This window comes from Gadus chalcogrammus, chromosome 20 (genome assembly GCF_026213295.1).
Source record: "Gadus chalcogrammus isolate NIFS_2021 chromosome 20, NIFS_Gcha_1.0, whole genome shotgun sequence".
NCBI lineage: Eukaryota > Metazoa > Chordata > Actinopteri > Gadiformes > Gadidae > Gadus > Gadus chalcogrammus.
Genome location: NC_079431.1, coordinates 2,788,704 through 2,810,092, shown reverse-complemented (window position 1 = coordinate 2,810,092; position 21,389 = coordinate 2,788,704). Strand labels below are relative to the sequence as shown.

At 48.7% G+C, this 21,389-nt stretch overlaps 1 protein-coding gene across 2 annotated transcripts; it reads left to right on the top strand.

The window, feature by feature from the left end:
* The first annotated feature begins 1,774 nt into the window (after positions 1–1,774).
* Positions 1,775–21,185, top strand: itga6a (integrin, alpha 6a). Of its 2 annotated transcripts, XM_056580190.1 has the most exons (26): positions 1,775–2,525; positions 8,832–8,959; positions 9,076–9,155; positions 9,509–9,770; positions 10,365–10,496; positions 10,963–11,176; positions 13,018–13,211; positions 13,309–13,403; positions 13,893–14,020; positions 14,107–14,196; positions 14,284–14,345; positions 14,453–14,622; positions 15,279–15,422; positions 15,804–15,919; positions 16,566–16,728; positions 17,019–17,105; positions 17,200–17,279; positions 17,544–17,621; positions 17,751–17,853; positions 18,041–18,217; positions 18,307–18,399; positions 18,500–18,616; positions 18,764–18,862; positions 19,219–19,344; positions 19,648–19,782; positions 20,371–20,461. In XM_056580190.1, exons 1-25 carry the CDS (start codon positions 2,344–2,346, stop codon positions 19,753–19,755), a joined length of 3,228 nt encoding a protein of 1,075 aa, XP_056436165.1. In that variant the 5' UTR covers positions 1,775–2,343; the 3' UTR covers positions 19,756–19,782; positions 20,371–20,461. The 2 variants fall into 2 exon arrangements, with proteins under 2 accessions (XP_056436165.1, XP_056436164.1); XM_056580189.1 differs by lacking the exon at positions 19,648–19,782 and having other exon boundaries at positions 20,371–21,185.
* The last annotated feature ends 204 nt before the right edge of the window (positions 21,186–21,389 follow it).

Sequence of the window (21,389 nt, the reverse complement as noted above, 5' to 3'; positions counted from 1 at the left end):
TGATGAATCAGGACTACAGATTAAACCCTGGCCCGTGGCCTGGCCACAGTCTCATGGATCTGAACGACCCAACAAAGGGCGGAACACACAGCAGGGCTCAGTCGACGGAGGCGCTGGTATGCGTGGGGATGCCTGAGACACAAGTCATCCCAGGAGGGGACGAGCATCTGTCTCTGCTGGACGGCGTCGCGGCGTGGGTTAAGTCCTCGCTGCGACAGCTGCTCGCGGCTCTGCGTCGGCTGGGGCGCGGAGGTCTGATCAGCGGGCCCGGCTCGGGTTCCATCTCGGTCACCGCTAATGATCGTGTCATGACCGACCGCAGAACGAAACAGCCTTAACCGCCTTATGGACCGGGCGGACGTTTCTCAAGTCAATGTGTGTGATTTTGTATTTTTTGGTCTCCAACAAAGGTGCAGCCTGTGTGTGTGTGTGTGTGTGTGTGTGTGTGTGTGTGTGTGTGTGTGTGTGTGTGTGTGTGTGTGTGTGTGTGTGTGTGTGTGTGTGTGTGTGTGTGTGTGTGTGTGTGCATGGAAGTGTGTGTGTGTGTGTGTTTTATATGCATGGCAGTGTGTGTATATGCATGGCTGTGTGTGTTTGTGTGTGTGTGTGTGTGTGAGTGGAAGTTTGTGTCTGTGCGTTGCAGTGTGTGTGTGTGTGTGTGTGTGTGTGTGTGTGTGTGTGTCCACCTAGGTTCCCTGTTCCTTCTGCCCCCCCCCCCCCCCCCCAGGTCTCAGGTTTCTGCGGGTCCTCTCCCCTCGACGGGAGACAATACGGGGCCAGACGGACTCACCTCCCCGGGCCGGCTCATGTGTCGGGGCCCCGGGGCCCGGCCATGGTGCACCACTCCAGCACGTGGTATGTGGGGCCCTGAACACCATGCAGGCTCCTACACTCTCGCTGGGTCCTAGTGTGTGTACCAGGCCTGGGTTGGTTCACACCTCTTTGTGTGTGTGTGTGTGTGTGTGTGTGTGTGTGTGTGTGTGTGTGTGTGTGTGTGTGTGTGTGTGTGTGTGTGTGTGTGTGTGTGTGTGTGTGTGTGTGTGTGTGTGTGTGTTTTTCCTGTTGCATTATGTGTGTGTGTTGTTTGTGTGTGTTTGTATGTATGTGTGTGTGTGTGTGTGTGTGTGTGTTTTGTGTCTGTTGTATTATGTCTGTGTTGTTTGTTGTGTTGTGTGTGTGTGTGTGTGTGTGTGTGTGTGTGTGTGTGTGTGTGTGTGTGTGTGTGTGTGTGTGTGTGTGTGTGTTTGTTTTTGTGTATGCAGATCCAAACTTGATTAAATTCTTCAACGTATGTGGGTCCTATTCCCTGCACTAACATCGTACTGCAGAACAATCTATTATTTTTAGATACTTTTAATGGAGTTAGCACAATCTTTAAGGACAACAATAACCCAAATAATGATACTCATAATCGCATGTGTGAGGAAAGGATAATGAATGTCATTATGAAGCATCAATCTATTATTGGACTTTGAACGTGTTGGTAACAGGCAACACATGGGATGCTATAAAACAAATATTTGGGAGGAGGACTTGCCTTTTTTCCCCCCAGATCGTGCATACCGATGTGCGCACACACAATGGCTTTTGTTCTTAGATATCAAGGGATTTAGATGTTTTCCACAGTAAAAGAAACGGAAATCCTTTTCCACAACTCTGTAGGCTAAAGTGAAAAAAAAAATAATGAAAAAACGCCCCGCTTTCCTGCCCCTCAGTGTTTCTAGAAGATCTTCGTTACTTATTAATAAGCTGGGGTTTCCCGGGGCGTTATTAACGACACGGGTATTAATATTTGATTGATATTTCGTCTGGGATGAGTGATCACGTCTAAACAAATCGACCTTGATCGACACGATTTCATTTGTCCATGAACAGACTGGATACACAAGTGACTCTGAACTGATGGCTTCTCAGAAAAGTTGAGCTGAAAGGTTATTTTGTCTGGCTTCGAAAATAAATGTTTCACTAAATTATGATAAAGAAGCGCGAGTTAAGGAAAAAGCCGATAAGAGGATCATGAATAGCCTAATGAGGTTTGGCCACTTCTGAAGAGCCTTCCGCGTTGACGTGGGCTGAAGCGCGAGGGTTGCAGGAGGGGGCGCTTCTCTCTTCGAGCAGGTCCCCCGTTGAGAGCACGACTTCAGTCTGCAGCGAGCAGGTCCCGCCACTCACCACTCAGCCTGCAGCGGCCAGTCCTGCCAGTCCCCCCTCATTCCCAGGCAGTCAACACTCAGCCTGCAGTGAGAAGGTCCCGCCAGTCCCCCCCTCAGCCTCCAGCGACCAAGCGGGGAGCGGGGTTACCGTACCGGCACAGCGACAGGATACCTTGGCATTGTAGGTGCCATGGAGCGCCGAGGACGTTTAGTGGCACTTTACGTCGCGTTCACTAGTTTTTGGTTGCAGCTGCCTGGCGCACTGGCGTTCAACCTGGACGTCCACAATGTGATCAGGAAACAAGGGGAACCCGGGAGCCTGTTCGGCTTCTCTCTGGCCATGCACCGGCAACTCAACCCGGATAAAAGAATGTAAGTTTTTTTCTCAACTTTATCTTTCCTTTCACTAAAGCGTGCTCCGAGTTTAGAGTGTTAAAGTTCATCGCTTCGGAGCACCTGACTCGACAGGTTCACAATGTTGTTGAGTCCTACAGCAGCACACACAAGTGTGCTACGCGTAGGCTATTCAACGTTCCCACATGGGTTTCAAATAATTGCTCTAAATGCGATTTTCAATACTTAAGACACATTATTGCACATAGAGAGCATCTCTATGCTTTACCATGACATAGAGTGGACCAATCATGTGCGAGAAACAATGTGCCTTAACGCACCTTAGGTGTGTGTGTGTGTGTGTGTGTGTGTGTGTGTGTGTGTGTGTGTGTGTGTGTGTGTGTTTATTATTTATTTATATCCGTATATCTCCTCTGCCCCCATGTAAGACTTCAGTGCGTTCAAACGGAATGCAGCCCGTTGAACCAACAATGGTTATAATTGTCATGCAAATACTGTAAAGGACCAGGCGTTTTGTAAAAGCACCGCCGTTCACCCCCTCAACCCTTTGCCTCCGCGACCCGAGACTTTGTTCCTGCAAAGTCAGCAGTATCCTCGTCTTGTTCGGAACAAGATCTAATAATATAATAACAAAAAGGGGTACAAGTTGTTCCCCTTTTTATTTTTCCGCACTTATGTTGTAACGATTGCAGGGACGTGGAGGTTCATCATGTAGTCATACTAGTGCGATGACTTCAGGGTGTAGTTATACATGTATTGCAACTTGCAACGTAGAGTGCAGAATTGTATCAGTCATTTAGATAATGAAAGATTGAATGATTGGCTACATTGGCCTACTATGATTCATATTTACAGGTTTCAACATGACGATGAAGGAATCCTACATTAAGCTGACAACTTGTTTGAGTTTTTCTTCACTTTAGTCTTCTTCCTCAGAGGTGCTAACTGTTGGTGGTGGTGGAGGTGGTGGTGGTGGAGGTGGTGGTGGTGGTGGAGGTGGTGGTGCTAACTGTTGGTGGTGGTGGTGGTGGAGGTGGTGGTGGTGGTGGTGCGGTGGGGGTTTTGCTGTGCAGTGAGCCAATGAGCCATTCTGCGGAGCCCCTCATCCGTCCAGCTTCGCGGTTCAGGACAGTCTATAGTTTCAGGGGGGGGGGGGGGGGGGGGGGAGAGGCGGGGGTAGGTGCTGCTTGTTTAAGCCTGCGAGCCGCTCAGGGTGCGGTGTGTGTGTGTGTGTGTGTGTGTGGGGGGGGGGGGGGGGTTAAAAACCACCCCGCATGGGTGCCCCACCCTGACGGGGAGCCCCGGGAGCAGCAACGGGTGGGGTGCCGATGAGATGGGGGTCACCGATAACGGGGTTGCTAGTTTTACACCGGCTGAGGAATTTTATCTGTAGTAAGTGTTTTGGCTACAGCAGGGGAAGAGAGGGAGACGGAGGGAGAGAGAGGGAGAAAGAGGGAGACAGAGGGAGAGAGAGAGGGAGGGAGGGAGGGAGACAGAGGGAGGGAGAGGGAGACGGAGGGAGAGAGAGGGAGCCGGCTTTTGTTGTCGTATAGACAGGGTTGCTTGTTAACGTGTGCGGCCTTGATCGGAGACGCTTGTTGTCGCCTTAAGCCCACTAGCCTCTGGTCATTGTGGTGATCCGAAGGACCTTCATGTGAAACACAATCAAAGGCAACGGCAGGGTCTGGGAGGGGCTGAGAAGAGTTGCCCCGAAAGCGATGACATTCGACCGTGTTTGGCTGTCAAACTGCTTGAATGCTTGGAATTTGACAGTGGTGTGATATGTGGGCTCGGGCCAATAAAGAGAGGAGAGAGTAAAGAAAGCTGGCCTAAATACAGCGCCGACGCTGCACACTTTGTTCTCGGATGTTATGGCAACACACAAACACCAGCGTGTATTTTATTTTTGGCTTACTTTGACTGAGTTAGCGTCTAATTTGTGGTTGGCCGAACATGAAGGATGAAGAATAACGATAACATTGTAAAGATGTTGTGTGGTCCCCGACAGCTGTTATTAGGTCCCTCCATCTGCCTTATCACGTCAATCTGACTGACAGGCCCCTTCTTGAGTCGAGATCAACCGAGTGTCCTTAAGCTCTCCATGGCCCATATGGTGGTGGAGGTAAAGGTTCTATTCTTTCTAGAAAACCCACTGAAGGTGGGCTTTTCATTGCATTCCCTCCTGTGTCTTGGCACTTCTCCTAAACCCTAAATCTCCACGTGACCCCTGGACAATCAGCTGACCCAGTGGAGCTCGGTTGAACGAACGCACACACACACACACACACACACACACACACACACACACACACACACACACACACACACACACACACACACACACACACACACACACACACACACACACACACACACACACACACACACACCTCTCTGGCCCTATGCTATCAGCTGAACATCAGCCAGGTGAAACCCCAGGCAGGTGAACCATAGGGACTTGGTTTGTTGTTAGGAGATAAAACAAAACTAGTAATTATAACTTTATTGATCAAGTGAGGATCCCTTTATTTGGTTTAATCAATCGTTTTCATCAAAACTTTCCATGGTGTGAAGTATGTGTACGGAGGGTCGCCATGTGTTGGTGTGAGTTCAGCGAGTCAGAGACCTTGAATGAGAGGAACCAAGGCTGAACAACAGAACTGAGGGTAGCGTAGCGGACTGATAAAAGCTCCTGTTGTTGCACGGCTCCACCGTGGAACTGGAGGAAAGGCTGTTTGGGTGGGCAGGGCCAAGGAGACCATCTGGGCTGTGAGACCATGCAGGAGACTCTCTGGCCTGGAACTCAATCCAAACTCTGTTTAATGGGTAGAAGAAAACACATTTTAAGCCATATTAAAGCACTTTATGGTTTTTAATTGACTATCACTGAATTTAACAGCCGCAAACATGTGAGTTTTCAAAGTAAACTTTACGTGTCTCGCGGTTATATTTCTCTGATCGTTTTATTAAAATGTAATCACAATGGGAGTGCCAAGCAATGTGTGAGTGTTATTCACAGCTGAACACGCATGAATTTATGTTATAAATAATACGAATTCACACCGCCATTTAAGGTAATGCCCAGCCTGTGTGTGTGTGTGTGTGTGTGTGTGTGTGTGTGTGTGTGTGTGTGTGTGTGTGTGTGTGTGTGTGTGTGTGTGTGTGTGTGTGTGTGTGTGTGTGTGTGTGTGTGTGAGAACTCACAACAGTTGGAACAGCTGCAGGGGGTTCTTGTGTCTTGTGAGTGCACAGCTGTGGGGACAGTAAGGCACATCTGTTCACAAACACCAGTGAGGTCACTCACACGCTCACAATGCTGTCCGTCTGTCCACGTTTACACGGCAGTGACAGACGCACGGACCCCCCCACCGCAGACCAGCGGCAAATCACTGGCTGCCGTGGTGTGTGTGTGTGTGTGTGTGTGTGTGTGTGTGTGTGTGTGTGTGTGTGTGTGTGTGTGTGTGTGTGTGTGTGTGTGTGTGTGTGTGTGCGTCCTGTATTGTGTGTTCTTTGTGTGTGTATGATCTGTATTTACGTGTGTGTGTTCTGTATTTGTGTGTGTGTGTGTGTGTGTGTGTGTGTGTTCCGTGTTGTATTGTGTGTGTGTGTATTCTTTACATCAACCTAAAGGAGGTTCTTGAATAAATGCGTCTTGGCACGGTTCGCAAAGACAACATCCCTTATCTCTTAACTTCTAAATAAGTCTGTGCACCAGTGCACTCGGGGGAGATGAAATGAGGACCTGAAAGGGTTGGAAGCCTGGCCGTTTGTCTGTCAGACGGTGAAGACAAACACCTGCGGCGGCGTGACATGTGAATGTCATGTGTCATGTTGTCATGTGAATGTTAACCGGCGGAGGCCCGCTACATTCTACATCTACGTCTGAGGACCTGCAGGTGTTCCCCTCGTACACGCTGCCTCTTCCTCCTGTTAGAGTTCTACACTATACAGGCGTGCGTGTGTGTGGATGTGGTTCTTCTGGTTGTGTTTTCCATGGTGGTGGTCCGCCAAAAGTCAACTCCATCAACTCCACCAACTCCACCGGTGGTGGAGTTGGTGGAGTTGATGGAGTTGATATGTGGCGAAAGTAGCTCAGGCGGTAGAGCGGGTTGACTAGTACCGGAAGGTTGCTAGTTCGATCCCCGGCTCCTCCTAGCTGAGTGTCGAGGTGTCCCTGAGCAAGACGCCTCACCCTGACTGCTCCTGATAAGCTGGCTGTCGCCCTGCGGGGTAGACTCCACCGTCGGTGTAGAAATGTGTGTATGAATGGCTGTAAGTCGCTTTGGATAAAAGTGTCAGCCTCTGCTTGTGTTTTCCATGGATGTTGTGCTCCTGGCTGTGATTTCCATGGATGTGTGGTTCCTTTGGTTGTGTTTTCCATGGATGTAGTTCTCCTGGCTGTGTTTTCCATGGATGTGTTGTTCCTTTGGGTGTGTTTTCCATGGGTATCGTTGTGTGAAATTGACCTCCAGCCCACATTATGGTTTAAAAATCCCCTGGGCTCTTCATCTCCATGTTTGCTGGCTGGCCGAGCATGAAAGCAGGATTACGGCAGGACAACGGTCAGCCGGGGCAACTCTCACTCCCCTCTTCATCGCGCATTGATGGTCCACCTGTAGGGCAACAGGATGGGGGGGGGTGGGGCTACGGTTTGATTAATCATCTGCCTTCGTGCTTTTCGAGGTGTGTGTGTGTGTGTGTGTGTGTGTGTGTGTGTGTGTGTGTGTGTGTGTGTGTGTGTGTGTGTGTGTGTGTGTGTGTGTGTGTGTGTGTGTGTGTGTGTGTGTGCGCGTGCACGTGTGCGGGGAGGGGAAAAGGCAAACAGCCAAAGGCCCATCCTAGAGGATCCTAAAACAACACCCAGCCGGCCCGGCCTGCTGCCCCATGACGGCGTCTTGGATGGAAACGCCGGAGTCTGCTTCCCTTGTCCAACAACAAGGAAATGCAGGAGGCCCCGCGGCCGCCTGCAGAGCCTAAAATAATCCCGAGGCCCCCCCCCCCGGGAGGATACAGGCATTGTTTAGCGCGAGGCGGCCAGCGGACACCATTTGACCCCCCTCTCTTGGTCTCCCGTCTTCCCCTGACTCATTGATAGTCACACCATTGATAGTCCCGCTGTTGTTTGAAGGCTTGAAGGGGGTTCCCTGGCTTCAGAGTCGGTCCCGCCCAGGAGGCTCCGTCGCTGCTGCTGCTGTCCAGCAGACGTGAGGAGACGTGGTTCCGTCCTGCCGGGGGGTTGCTGGCCTGTTCTCTCTGAGCGCCGCCCGTGTGAACGGACCTCCTCCGAGAGAGACACGGTGGATGTGGCGGCGGTGGTTCATGACCGTCGCGCACACCGCTGCAGATGGTGACACAGTTAGCTTCCCTGATGTCCGCGTTGAAAGCACAGACGGAGAAAACAGGCGGGATATCTGCCCTGGTGACTAAACGGGGAGAACTCAGCCGAGATTGGGATCAGTTGTGATCGGCGTTGTTGTGGAATGCCTGACATCCCCTCCTCTACTGGGCCGATGAGAGACTTATTGTTTCCTTGTTTCAGAAACATGTGCTTGAGTTTGGCCTTGGACCTCGCCCTGTGAAGCTCGACATGCCCCCACCGGTGGCCTGATGGATCAGGGAGTGAGAGGGCGTGGCTGCAAGGGGGGGGAGGGGGGTGAATGAGCTGTTATGTTGTACAGAGGAAATATATTATTGGAAATTATGAATGGGTCTCTGTGTCTGCTGTGAGTGCCAGAACAGTAGTTTGCTGTCCACAGCCCTGCGGAACCCTTGTAGTCTCCTTGTGGAGCTCTATTCAACGAGAAATCAAATGCTTTTATGACGTTTTTCTTTCAAATTGGTCAAAGCCCGTAAAGATTGTAATTAGAATCACAATCTCAGCCGTGACACGAGTATAATATATCAAATTCGTCCATTCATTTCTATTCCAAACATCTATAAATGGTTACGACTTTGGTTGATTCTATTCAAATCCTGTTTCAACCCTAAAGGGCTGAATATGGTCCCACGTTCACGCAAAGCAAAGGGGCTTTCGTACCCCTTACGTCCCTGCGGACCCTCCTTGCGTCCACCTCAAGGGCCTGACCTGCGCCTCAGTCAAAACTGTAACCTTCCGTCGAGGGGATGCAGCAGCGAGGGCTGTGATTGGTCGGCTCACTAAAACCCGACGCAGAACCAAAACAGGTTCACGACTTTGTCAGAGCGTCTGCGTGGTCCTTGCGCTGCGTGACGAGAGAGGGACCATAATACGCCCTCTACTGATCACCACCCACGTCAGTCTTCTCAGAGCGTGTGGGTAACCCCCTCACCCCTTCCGTGTTCCAGGCTGCTGATCGGGGCACCCAGGGCCAGAGCGCTGGGCAACCAGAGAGCCAACATCACCGGGGGGCTGTACAAGTGTGAGCTGACCCTCGCCCTCCAGGACTGTGAACGCATCCAGTTTGACGACGAAGGTGGGGAACTGATCCAGCCCCCCTGGGGGGGGCAATGGGCCTGCCTTTGCGTTGCCGAGTGCCATGGTCCCTTACAGTGCGACGCTAATCTGCGATGCGTCCATTTTGTTTTTCAGAGGACGTACGCACAGAGAACAAGGAGAACCAGTGGATGGGGGTGACGGTGCAAAGCCAGGGCCCCGGTGGGAAGATCGTGGTACGTTACCCTGCAAAACGCCCTGTACTAGCCCTGGGGGGAATCCGTCCATGATAATAACATTGAATAACATGGGAAAAAAACATTAACATGCTTCCATAACATGGGAATAAAACAATAACATGCTTCTACATCAATAACATGCCTCTATAACATGGTAAAAAAAAACATAACATGCTTCTATAACCTGGTAATAAAACAAAACCATGCCTCTATAACATTGGAATGAAACAATAATATGCTTCTATAGCAATAGCATGCTTCTATAACATGGTAAAAAACCATAACATGCTTCTATAACCCTCAGTAACCTTCCCTCTTGTCCCCCCCCCCCCCCCCCCCCCCCCGGACAGACCTGCGCCCACCGGTACCAGCGGCGTCTGAACGTCAACACGCTGCAGGAGTCCCGGGACATCACGGGCCGCTGCTACATGCTGAGCCAGGACCTGAGCATCGACACGACCAACGACGAGGACGGCGGCAACTGGAAGTTCTGCGAGGGCCGAGCCCGCGGCCACGAGAGGTTCGGCTCCTGTCAGCAGGGGCTGGCCGCCACCTTCACCAAGGACTACCACTACGTGGTCTTTGGGGCCCCCGGCGCCTACAACTGGAAGGGTGAGGGGGGGGGGGGCGGGGGTCAAATGTGGAATCTTCTGAGGTCTGGTTTCGCTCGGTTGGGTTCGGATCGTTTTTTTTGTTTTTGCGCCAGTTAAAGCTGGGGTAGGTGATTTATTTTTGAGAGAATTTTTTTGTCAATTTTGTTGAAATTATCTTTGCATCCTGACAATAATCAATAAATGTAATGCTCGGACAAGAATAAAGAAAGAACTCCGGTATCTTTGGTGGTCTCAGGCCTGTAATAAGATCGTCCGGTCAAGCAATCAATTGGAGGCCTGCCTGTCTGCCTTACTGTCTGTCTACCTGTCTGTCTACCCACCTACCTGGCTACCTGCGCGCACTCTGCCTGTGTACTCATTGTGTTAACAGAGTCTTCAACAAGGCTAGGCATACCTTCTGCTAAAGCTAGCGAGCTAGTCCTGTGTTTTGGGGGCGTGGCTTTAGAAGGAGCTCCGGAGGGAGGGGTTGGATTTTTCCCAGTGCAGCACTTTTAAAAGCCAGCCTCCGTCGCCTGGTGTCGCTGAATTGCCTACCCTAACTTTAACGTCATCATTATCGCAATGATGATCTAACCCTAACCCATCTCTGCAGGCATCGTGAGGATGGAGCAGAAGAACAACACTCTGCTGGAGATGGGGATCTATGACGACGGCCCCTTTGAAGTAGGGGACGAGAACCTGTTGGATCCGGATCTGGTCCCGGTGCCCGCTAACAGCTACCTGGGTGGGTGTCTCTCCAGCGAGCACAGACGGGTCCTGTGGCTTTGGGTCTTTGTAATGTAAATCAAATCAAGATAGCCAATCAGGCCACACCTTGATGATAGGTTGACCGGTATGTCTTCAAAGACTTCCTGTATCAGCGCTGTTTCAAACTTAGCCTGCGTGAACATGCAAGCTGTTTTTCTTTTTATTTACTTTTTTTTACTACATGTTCATGATGTGCACCATCTATAATGTCACGATATTATAAATGATAAAGTGAATTCAATCGAATTCATTTATTATAAATAAATTAGAACGATTGCTAATGGCCACTTATAAGACCACTTATCCGGTTGAATTAACTCAGAATTAATAAATTAATTCACGATTAATTAATCTTGAACCAATGCTCACGTCGTGTTATCCCCTCGGACCGGGGGTCCTGATATCTGACCGTCTCCGCCCGTCCCACCCGTCCCGGTCTCCAGGCTTCTCCCTCGACTCGGGCCACACCCTCACCAGGGGCCCGGGGGTGACCATCGTGGCGGGGGCCCCCCGGGCCCATCACTCCGGGGCCGTGGTCCTGCTGAGGAAGGAGAGCGAGGGGTCCACCCGTCTGTCCCCGGAGTTCATCCTGCAGGGCCCGGGCCTGGCGTCCTCCTTCGGCTACGACGTGACGGTGGTGGACCTGAACGGGGACGGGTGAGGAGCCGCCCCTGAGCCTCACGTCCGCCACCACAAAGGGACATTTATTACCTCTACGCTTACGTTAACGCTCAGGGCCTTCAGCAGTGGTTCGGGCATGGGGTGAGGACGCCATGTTCCAGGCACGACCAGTGGGGGCGAGACCTCGGGGAACACCCAGGACTAGGAGGAGAGATTATGGCCCAATCCCATTTCTACCCCTTACCCCTTCCCCTTACCCCTCCCCCTTGTTTTGAAGGGGTAAGGGTAAGGGGTAAGGGGTAGAAATGGGATTGGCTTTAGGCCCAATCCCATTTCTACCCCTTACCCCTCCCCCTTGTTTTGAAGGGGGAGGGGTAAGGGGTAGAAACAAGGGGGAGGGGTAAGGGGTAGAAATGGGATTGGGCCTAAAGCCAATCCCATTTCTACCCCTTACCCCTTCCCCTTACCCCTTCAAAACAAGGGGGAGGGGTAAGGGGAAGGGGTAAGGGGTAGAAATGGGATTGGGCCTATATCTCAACACTGGCCTGGGAACGCCTCGGTATCCCCCTGTCAGAGCTGGTCAATTCGTCCCGGAAAGGGAATTCTGAGGGCCCCCTGCTTGAGTTGCTGCCCCCGCGACCTGACCCCGGATAAGAGGATGACGATGAGGGGAATTTAGCAGATGCTTTCATCCAAAGCGACCTACATTTGTCAGAAGAAAGAGAAACGATACATCGCTGTCGGTACAGTGAGGATGTTCATAGTGCCACGCACTAACTATTGTTAGTTTAACCCATTCCCGTACACAACAAAGATAGCTAGGTTAAGTCGCTACACGATGCCAAGTACTATTTTTAAGTGCAAGGACGTACAACATACAATAAGTGCGTACATTAAGTGCCAGAGTGGGTACATTTATGGACATTGTTTGGCTAAACAGAGACTCAACAAGTCCAAGGTCCGATATCTTAAGCCGACCGTACGAGGTCGGCTCTTGTTTAGTCCCTTCGCTGATAAAACCTTCAGCCCAGACCCTTTTATACAACGAGACGGTTTATTTATGACATGAATGTGCAGTTTGAACCCAGAATCTTCCATGTTTAGCCACCACTAAACTATCCAGGCTATCCGGTACTAATAAGTCTCCTATATATTTTTCTGGTACTATTGATTATCCTATATATTTTTCCATACTATCGAGTACTCTTATGTCTCCTATATATAAATCCAGTACTCATAAATCTCCTATATCTTAATCCAGTACTAATTTCTCCTATGCTTTATCCAGTACTGATAAGTCTCCTATATCTTTATCCGATATTCATAAGTCTCTTATATCATTACTCAGTACTCATTAGTCTCCTATATCTTTACCCAGTCCTCATAAGTCTCCTATATCATTACCCAGTACTCATTAGTCTCCTATATCATTACTCAGTACTCATAAGTCTCCTATATCTTTATCCAGTACTCATTAGTCTCCTATATCATTACTCAGTACTCATAAGTCTCCTATATCATTACTCAGTACTCATAAGTCTCCTATATCTTTATCCAGTACTCATTAGTCTCCTATATCTTTACCCAGTCCTCATAAGTCTCCTATATCATTACCCAGTACTCATTAGTCTCCTATATCATTACCCAGTACTCATTAGTCTCCTATATCTTTACCCAGTCCTCATAAGTCTCCTATATCATTACCCAGTACTCATTAGTCTCCTATATCATTACTCAGTACTCATAAGTCTCCTATATCTTTATCCAGTACTCATAAGTCTGCTATATCTTCATCCAGTACTCATAAGTCTCCTATATCATTACCCAGTACTCATGAGTCTCCTCTACACCCCTCTCCTTGTCTTGGTGGACCCTAGGTGGCAGGACATCGTGGTGGGAGCCCCCCAGTTCTTCCTGAAGGACGGGGACGTGGGCGGGGCGGCCTACGTCTACATCAACCAGGCGGGCAGGTGGGACCGCGTCACGCCCGTCCGCCTCAACGGAACCAAGGACTCCATGTTCGGGCTGGCGGTGGAGAACATCGGGGACATGAACCAGGACTCGTACCAAGGTGGGCGAACCTGGAGCTGTCTCTGAAGGTCCTCAGTGGAGCGCGGCCTGTGGGTACGGTTTGTGTTGACCTCGACTGCTTCCTGTCCCCGTCGTAGACATCGCAGTGGGAGCTCCGCACGACGACGCGGGGGTGGGGAAGGTGTACATCTTCCATGGGGCCGCCCACGGAGTCAACCCCAAGGCTGCGCAGGTGGGTGGAGCGGTGCCTGGATTACATTGATGGAGACCGTGAGGATGTGATGTAGCCTATATTACATTGATGAGACTGTGAGGATGTGATGTAGCCTATATTACATTGATGGAGACTGTGAGGATGTGATGTAGCCTATATTACATTGATGGAGACTGTGAGGATGTGATGTAGCCTATATTACATTGATGGAGACTGTGAGGATGTGATGTAGCCTATATTACATTGATGAGACTGTGAGGATGTGATGTAGCCTATATTACATTGATGAGACTGTGAGGATGTGATGTAGCCTATATTACATTGATGGAGACCGTGAGGATGTGATGTAGCCTATATTACATTGATGGAGACTGTGAGGATGTGATGTAGCCTAGATTACATTGATGTAAACTGTGTTCAATATTGTGATGTAGCCTAGATTAAGTGTATTAGGTCTCTCTGAATCTATTTTCTATTTGAGTGTCATGATTTGCTGCTGTGTTACAGATCCTCTCAGGAAAGCCGAACGACATCCAGCTATTTGGATACTCTCTGGCGGGGAATATGGACCTGGACGGCAACTCGTACCCAGACCTGGCAGTGGGCTCGCTCTCGGACACAGCTCTCATCTTTAGGTCTTTGATTTTACTACCTAAATTTCAATGAAAAATGTACCAACACATCTTTAATTTTGGTATTAATGTATTCATCTTTCTTTCAGAGCAAGGCCTGTCGTGAGCATCAAGACTGATCTCAAGATTACACCGAAGGAAATCGACTTTTCAAAGAAAACCTGTGGCAACAATGTGTGGTAGGTTTTCATGTGCTAAATCATTTGCCCTTTATCAGGCTGTGGTTATAAGTTATCAGTCATGCTAACCGTTCCTCTTCTCCACAGTTTCACCATAGAGGCATGCTTCACTTACAAAGCGAACCCAGCCACATACAGCCCCAAACTAAGTAAGCCACCGTTGCAAACACAATTCCGAATCATACTTTTTTTTATTTATTGAAACAAGACAGAAGCTATGTTGTATGTTGATGAACGGCCGTCCCTCCCGCCACAGCCATCAGCTTTGCTATCGAGGCGGAGGGCTATCGGAGGAAGCAGGGCCTGCTGTCCAGGGTGGTGTTCCTGGACCGGTCCCCCTCGGACCAGGACCACCAGTCCTCTGGGACCCTGGACCTCCGCGGACAGAACAAGAAGAACTGCTTCAAGGCCAAGGTCAAACTCCAGGTCAGCAGAGATTCAAGCCAGCAACGTGACACAAGACACAGGAGGCGTTGAACATACAAAGTTATATGGCTATGATGAGGGTCAAATTGAAATGATGCACAAATTAGCCTATATTTTCTCAAGAGAAATTGTGAAAAGGCATTTGATGGGAATTCTCCAAAATAATTCTGTCCCAAAATGTGTGACAAACCATCACAGCAGAGGAGAGTAACATTCAGGATCCTTTTGTCTGCCTGAACCCCAAATACCCTCGAACGCTAAACATCCTTTTTCCTGTGTGTGTTTCTGTGTGTGTGTGTGTGTGTGTGTGTGTGTGTGTGTGTGTGTGTGTGTGTGTGTGTGTGTGTGTGTGTGTGTGTGTGTGTGTGTGTGTGTGTGTGTGTGTGTGTGTTTCGGTGCGTGTGTGTGTGTCTGTGTCTGTGTCTGTGTGTGTGTGTGTGTGTGTGTGTGTGTGTGTGTGTGTGTGTGTGTGTGTGTGTGTGTGTGTGTGTGTGTGTGTGTGTCGGTGCGTGTGTGTCTGTGTGTCTGTGTGTGTGTGTGTGTGTGTGTGTTTGTGTGTGTGTGTGCGTGTGCGCGTGTGTGTGTGTCTGTGTGCGTGCGTCGGTGCGCGGGTGCATGCGTGTGTGTCTGTGTGTGTGTGTTCTGCTGCTCTCCAGGAGAACATTAAGGACAAGCTCCGAGGGATCCCTGTGGAGGTCTCGGTGGGCGTGGTGGGCACCAAGCGACACAAGAGACAGCACGAGCTGCCCGCCCTAGTGCCCATCGTGGACCCCTCTCAGCCCAGCAGGGTGGCCGCCGAGGTAAACACTGACATGGCTCATGAACACTGGATTATTGTTCTTGGATTATTGGTCTACGGACCTTTTGTATTCATTATCAATAATGGGTTTTTGTGGTATGTAGTCCGTTGCATTGGATGTACAATGTGACCATGTTGTACATCCGACGCAACGGTCTACATACTATGTAAACAATGATAGTAGTAAACAACTAGTAAACACTGGATTATTGATCTCGGTTTATTGGTCGCTTTACCTTTTCTACATTGTCGTATTTCTCATCACTAATGTGTGTTTTTATAGCATGTGGCGCCCGATGTACAAAATGGCCGTGTCTCAGGGCCTCATATCTGCTACTGCAACACTGACTGGTTTGGATGTGTCCTGTCCTGTGGGTGGTAGTTGAACTTCCTGAAGGAGGGCTGTGGCCGGGACAACATCTGCCAGAGCAACCTGCAGCTGCACTTCAAGTTCTGCTCCAAGGAGAACAACCAGGAGGTCTTCACACCGCTGCCGATGTAACGTCCACCCCGCAACATCTCTTAGTAAACGACTCAGACAACAGCAGGTTGTGTGAGAACCAAAGTCAACTACACGGTAGCTAATTAGAAAGCAAGGTGTAGCGGCTACAGGGTGTACGACTACCAGCCAGCTGAAAGGTACTGGGTTCGATGCCCAACCTCCACAGCCTATCTCTGGTCCTCCTGGAGCAAGATGACCCCTAACCCCCACCTGCTACTGGCACTTAACAATAGTACTCAGCATCGTGAAGCATCTTATCCTAGCTATCCTGTTGTATACGGGGACTGGGTTAACCTAGATATTATTAGTGCTTGCAACTTGTTTCTGTGAACATCCTTACTGTACCGACAGCGATATATCGTTGTTTCTCTTTCTTCTGACAAGTGTACCTATTGTAAGTCGCTTTGGATAAAAGCGTCTGATAAATGCCCTAAATGTAAATGCAATGCTCCTCAATGACCAGTAATTATTTACTATCGGTCGCCTTGGATAATGTCTTCCACTAACTAGTCATAGTAAATAGATAACAGATAATGGCGTCTGCTTACAAGTCATAGTTAATAAATAATAGCGTCTGCAAATTAGTCACAGTAAATAGCAAGTCTCATGTTTTATTTAAGACGGTCTTTCTCCACGCTGCAGTGAGAACGGTACGCCGGTGTTCTCGATGAGCGAGCAGAAGACGGACCTGGCCCTGCAGGTGACCGTGAAGAACCGGAACGGGGACGACGCGCACGAGGCCAAGCTGGTGGGGAGCTTCCCCGAATCGCTCTCCTACTCGGGGTTCCGCTCCCACAACCCTACGGTGAGTGCAGACGTCGGCATGTGGCTCAAGGGGTCAGATGGTAACCGCAAGGTTGCTAGTTCGATCCCCGGGCTCCTCCTAGCTGAGTGTCGAGGTGTCCCTGAGCGAGACACCTGACCCTGCCTGCTCCCGACGAGCTGGCTGTCGCCCTGCGTGGTTGACACCGCCGTCGGTGTGTGGATGGTTGTATGAATGGGTGAATGTTAGGCAATATTGTAAAGCGCTTTGAGTGACCGCTGGTTAGAAAAGCGCGGTATGAATGCAGTCCATTTTTTTTTTGTCGTTCCCAGAGGGAAAAACAAGTAATCTGCATCGCCAATCAGAACGGCTCCCAGTCGGAGTGCGATCTGGGGAATCCACTGAAGAGGGACTCGGAGGTACGGGATATGCATTTTTAAGGTCTGTTATTTTTGTTCTTATCTCGTGAGACTTGTTGAATTGATGACATGTTTCCTGTTTGTTTCCTCCAAGGCGACATTCTACATCATCCTGAGCACGGCGGGAATCTCCTTCGACACCACAGAGATCAGCATCGACCTGCTGCTTCAGACGTTAGTCCGACTGCTGAGCATGCTTTAGATGCATTATGGGGGACACTGACATTAGTCGTAAACAAGCTGAAAGTGGCTGAAATTTATGTCATTATGTTGTGTGATTATATAATTGGTCATAGTTGTTTTCCTGTTCCCAAGTTGAAGTCACTGAGTAATCGTGTGTGTGTGTGTGTGTGTGCGTGTGCGTGTGCGTGTGTGTGTGTGTGTGTGTGTGTGTGTGTGTGTGTGTGTGTGTGGGTGTGGGTGTGGGTGTGTGTGCAGAACCAGTACACAGGAGGGTATCGCCAAAGTGAGTGCGAAGGCCAAAGTGGTCATCGAGCTGGCCCTGTCGGTCGCTGGGTGAGTACTGAAGCCACCCTCCCACAGCTCTGAGTTTGGTTGGCACCCTTATGAAGTTTCTACATGAACTCAGCTTAGCCCAGCGCCTCCATCAGCAGGTCATAAAGCCGGTGTTGTGTTCCTCCCCAGCGTGGCAAGGCCCTCCCAGGTCTACTTTGGGGGCGTGGTGAAAGGAGAGAGCGCCGTAAAGACAGAGGAGGAGATCGGCAGTTTGATCAACTATGAGTTCAGGGTGAGGGAATCAATACTCTGCTTTCACATCATCCATCATCCCCATATATTTGATGTATAACTTTCCAAATAACATAACATATACCAAATAATGATAATGTATGGCAGTTTTTAAATGACAGTGTTTGCAAGGATAACAACTTGAAATCGAATAAATCTTAAACAGAAAGTGAATCCTTCCCCTTCAGATCACCAATCTGGGAAAGCCTCTGAAGTCCTTCGGATCGGCTTCGCTCAACATCCAGTGGCCGAAGGAGAACTTCGATGGCAAGTGGCTTCTCTACCTAGTGAAGATCACCTCCACAGGCCTGGCTGAGGTCCCCTGCACCCCTGAGACGGAGATCAATGCTCTCGACCACATTCAGGTAAAGGGCTCTGCTATCACCTTTCAATTTCACTTTCACTTTCACTTTTACTTTCAATTTTAATTCATGGTTGTCCATTGGTCTTCCAGGAGTCCTCTGAATCCAGGACCAAGCGTTCGACCGGAGAAAGTCCAGGGGGTCAAATTTCATTGTTACTGGACCAGAGAAAGCGTAAAGTTTTGGTAAGTTTAACTATTGTCATATATTACATTAATTACATTCAAATACGTTTTATGATTGAGTGAGCCATTTACTGATGCTGTTGCACCTTTTCCATTGTAGATGTGTGGGAATGGCTACGACGCCCGATGTGTGGTGATCAAGTGCCCCCTGCAGGGCTTGGACAGTACTGCAGTGATCTCGCTGAGGTCTCGGTTATGGAACTCAACGTTCCTGGAGGTAAAATACCAGTGACGTGTTTTCTGTCTTCTATCAGTGGTGAATCTTGTTCTCAGGAGTGAAAACCTATTGATGACATGTGCATCTGATTAAAACAAAGGTTCTTATTGTGGTGTCTTATGTGTGTTTATGATTTCTTTGAAACAGAACTACGCTTCTCTCAACTACCTTGACATCATTGTGAAGGCCTCTCTCAAGCTCGACAGTCCTGCTAAGAACATGATCCTGAGAGACGCGGACACCCAGGTAAGAGATCCATCCATCTCGCCACATCTTTAAAATACTTCTCATCGCCATCTTATAGGAAAAAACGCATAAACGGGTTTAACCCATAGTGGTCCATTTGAGCCAATGGGTACATCTTATCCAGGTTTATACTTTGTGCATTTAAGGTGAGATTTGGACCAGGATCAACCAAGATAGGTTTCATGATCGTTTGCTTTTCCTTTAACGTGGCGGTGTGTTTCATGCCAGGGTGACGGTGTTAAGTTGTGTGATCGTTTGCTTTTCCTTTAACGTGGCGGGGGTGTGTTTCATGTCAGGGTGACGGTGTTAAGTTGTGTGATCGTTTGGTTTTCCTTTAACGTGGCGTTGTGTTCCAGGTCAGGGTGACGGTGTTCCCAGAGAAGGCGGTGGCCCAGTATGGCGGAGTCCCCTGGTGGATCATACTGGTATCTGTCCTCGCTGGTATCTTGATGCTCTCCTTGCTGGTGTTCCTGCTCTGGAAGGTACGCATCAGAACCATGAGCCGTCAATCACATCGCTCCTCATTTAACAAGATACTAAATGTGCTTTTATCAGTCGCCCACGGGGAATGTTTCCATGAAGCAAGGGGGTTAAGTTAGTTGAAAGAGAAAGTAAAAAGTCCATGAAACATTATTTAAATTGATTGTATTTTTAGTGACTTTACCAGATAATTTTTGGCATTGTGTGGCGTGCTGGTAGATTAACAGAACAGAACCAGGAGTATGGGGGATAGACTATACGGGTGTCTCTGCTGAGTGATATTCACCCTCCTTGCTCTCCCTCAGTGTGGTTTCTTCAAGAGAGCCCCCAAAGAACAGTACGATGCGGCCTATCACAAGGCACACATCAATGTTCAGCCCTCTGACAAAGACAAGCTCTCCACAGACGCGTAGAACCCCATATGTGCGCACAGATCCAGGGTAAACGCAACCAGAAACAAACCAAATGTTGCAGGCATGGTGTGGCTAAGAAGGCGACTAATAATCAGACTTTTCACCCTCTCTGTCACGTAAACTCTTCACTGAACCAAACCAGCCGACTCTTAACGAATTCAGTTTGACACATACTGAGTTGAAGCCAATTCATCTCTTTGGAAAATTTATCTGAAACTCTTTCTGTTGTCTTCTAATATTAGAAGATCACATACTAAAACAGAATATTCAAATATTCAGTTTTAATCTAAAGTATGTGTCAACAGAATCTTTGCAATCAACATTTCTACGCAAACCTGATCCACTTTCTCATCTCTTTCAACCCCAAAAGCTTAAAGGATTTCCCGTCTGCATTCTCCCTTTGCTTTTGACCACCTTGCATACTTTATCGCTGTTCAAATGCTGCATTAACAGACATGGTTCCTTCCTTTCAGGCCAAGCATGCTATAACCGCAACAAAAATGCTTTGGGTTACACTATCGAATCATTCTGTTATCTGGTGGATATACATGTGGCATTTTACACAGTCATGTTCATACTTCCCTATCTGTGGTATCTGCTGCGTCCCTTTTCTAGTGTGGATTTTTCCGACGCGCCAAACCTGAAGAGAGCGTCCCGAAGTACCACGCTGTGCGCATACGAAGGGAATCTCTCCCGTGCCCGGAGGGGAAGGTCAAGCTAGAGTTTTACGAGCGAAAGCCCTGGATGACGATCTGGAGCGAGAATGAGGGCTATTCCTGAGAGAGGGTTACGGGAAGATTCCATGTACGAAGAGACGGATGAATCGTTGTCTCTGCTATCCCTTTTTATTGGTTTGCGTAATCAAATGTGCTGATTGGCTTGCAGACAGGTGAGGTGGGGTCTGGTTGCTTAATTGACCTGGGTAATGGTGGAGGTGGTCTACTCCTCCTAACGTTAGTAATTTCCATTTAAGTTATCTTTGAAAGCGTTTTTTTTTGTCAAGATTGTGAAAATGAAGCCCGGTTTCATTCCGTTTTTTACCGTCACATTTCCTGAAGATCCAAACTGCTGTTTATTTGTTTATCGACTGCACAGGAAGATTGGGAAAATATTTTTTACATTTGTAGATAAACTTTGTACTCATACTTGATTCCTCAAAGTCCTGTCTGAATATTGAAATGTATAGATTGCATACTGTAAGTTTTGTAAATATTTCTTTAATGTAATACACTGTATTTATTGTTTTATTCTCAATCAACATACATTTAGCCAAAGATTTTTGTTCAGGTATCAAAGCTGCTTTTAGTTTTACTCATTTTTCTGGAATCACTTTTTTTTTCATAAAACTGAAAATAAAATGAATTACTGCAACAACATCAATCTTCCGTTATTCAAGTCTGTGTCCATGAAAGCCCACCAAACGGTCAGTTGTGTCTATCTCAAGCAGGGATCTCAAACTCGCGGCCCGGGGGCCAATTGAGGCCCGCGGGATGAAATAGTGTGGCCCCCTACTTGACATCAAAGTTTAGTGTTAGTGCGGCCCACGCATTGTTGTCAAACGCACATTTTTGCTGAGACGCTTTTTTATCACTTGTGATAGGATGACCAGATGTCCCAATTTTGGGTTACGTGTC

Coding starts and splice junctions, on each gene's coding strand:
- itga6a (XM_056580189.1), top strand. CDS start 2,344: ATGGAGCGCCGAGGACGTTTAGTGGCACTTTACGTCGCGTTCACTAGT. Junction 17,622..17,750: donor CTGGCCCTGTCGGTCGCTGG/GTGAGTACTGAA, acceptor GTTCCTCCCCAG/CGTGGCAAGGCCCTCCCAGG. Junction 18,617..18,763: donor GGAACTCAACGTTCCTGGAG/GTAAAATACCAG, acceptor TCTTTGAAACAG/AACTACGCTTCTCTCAACTA.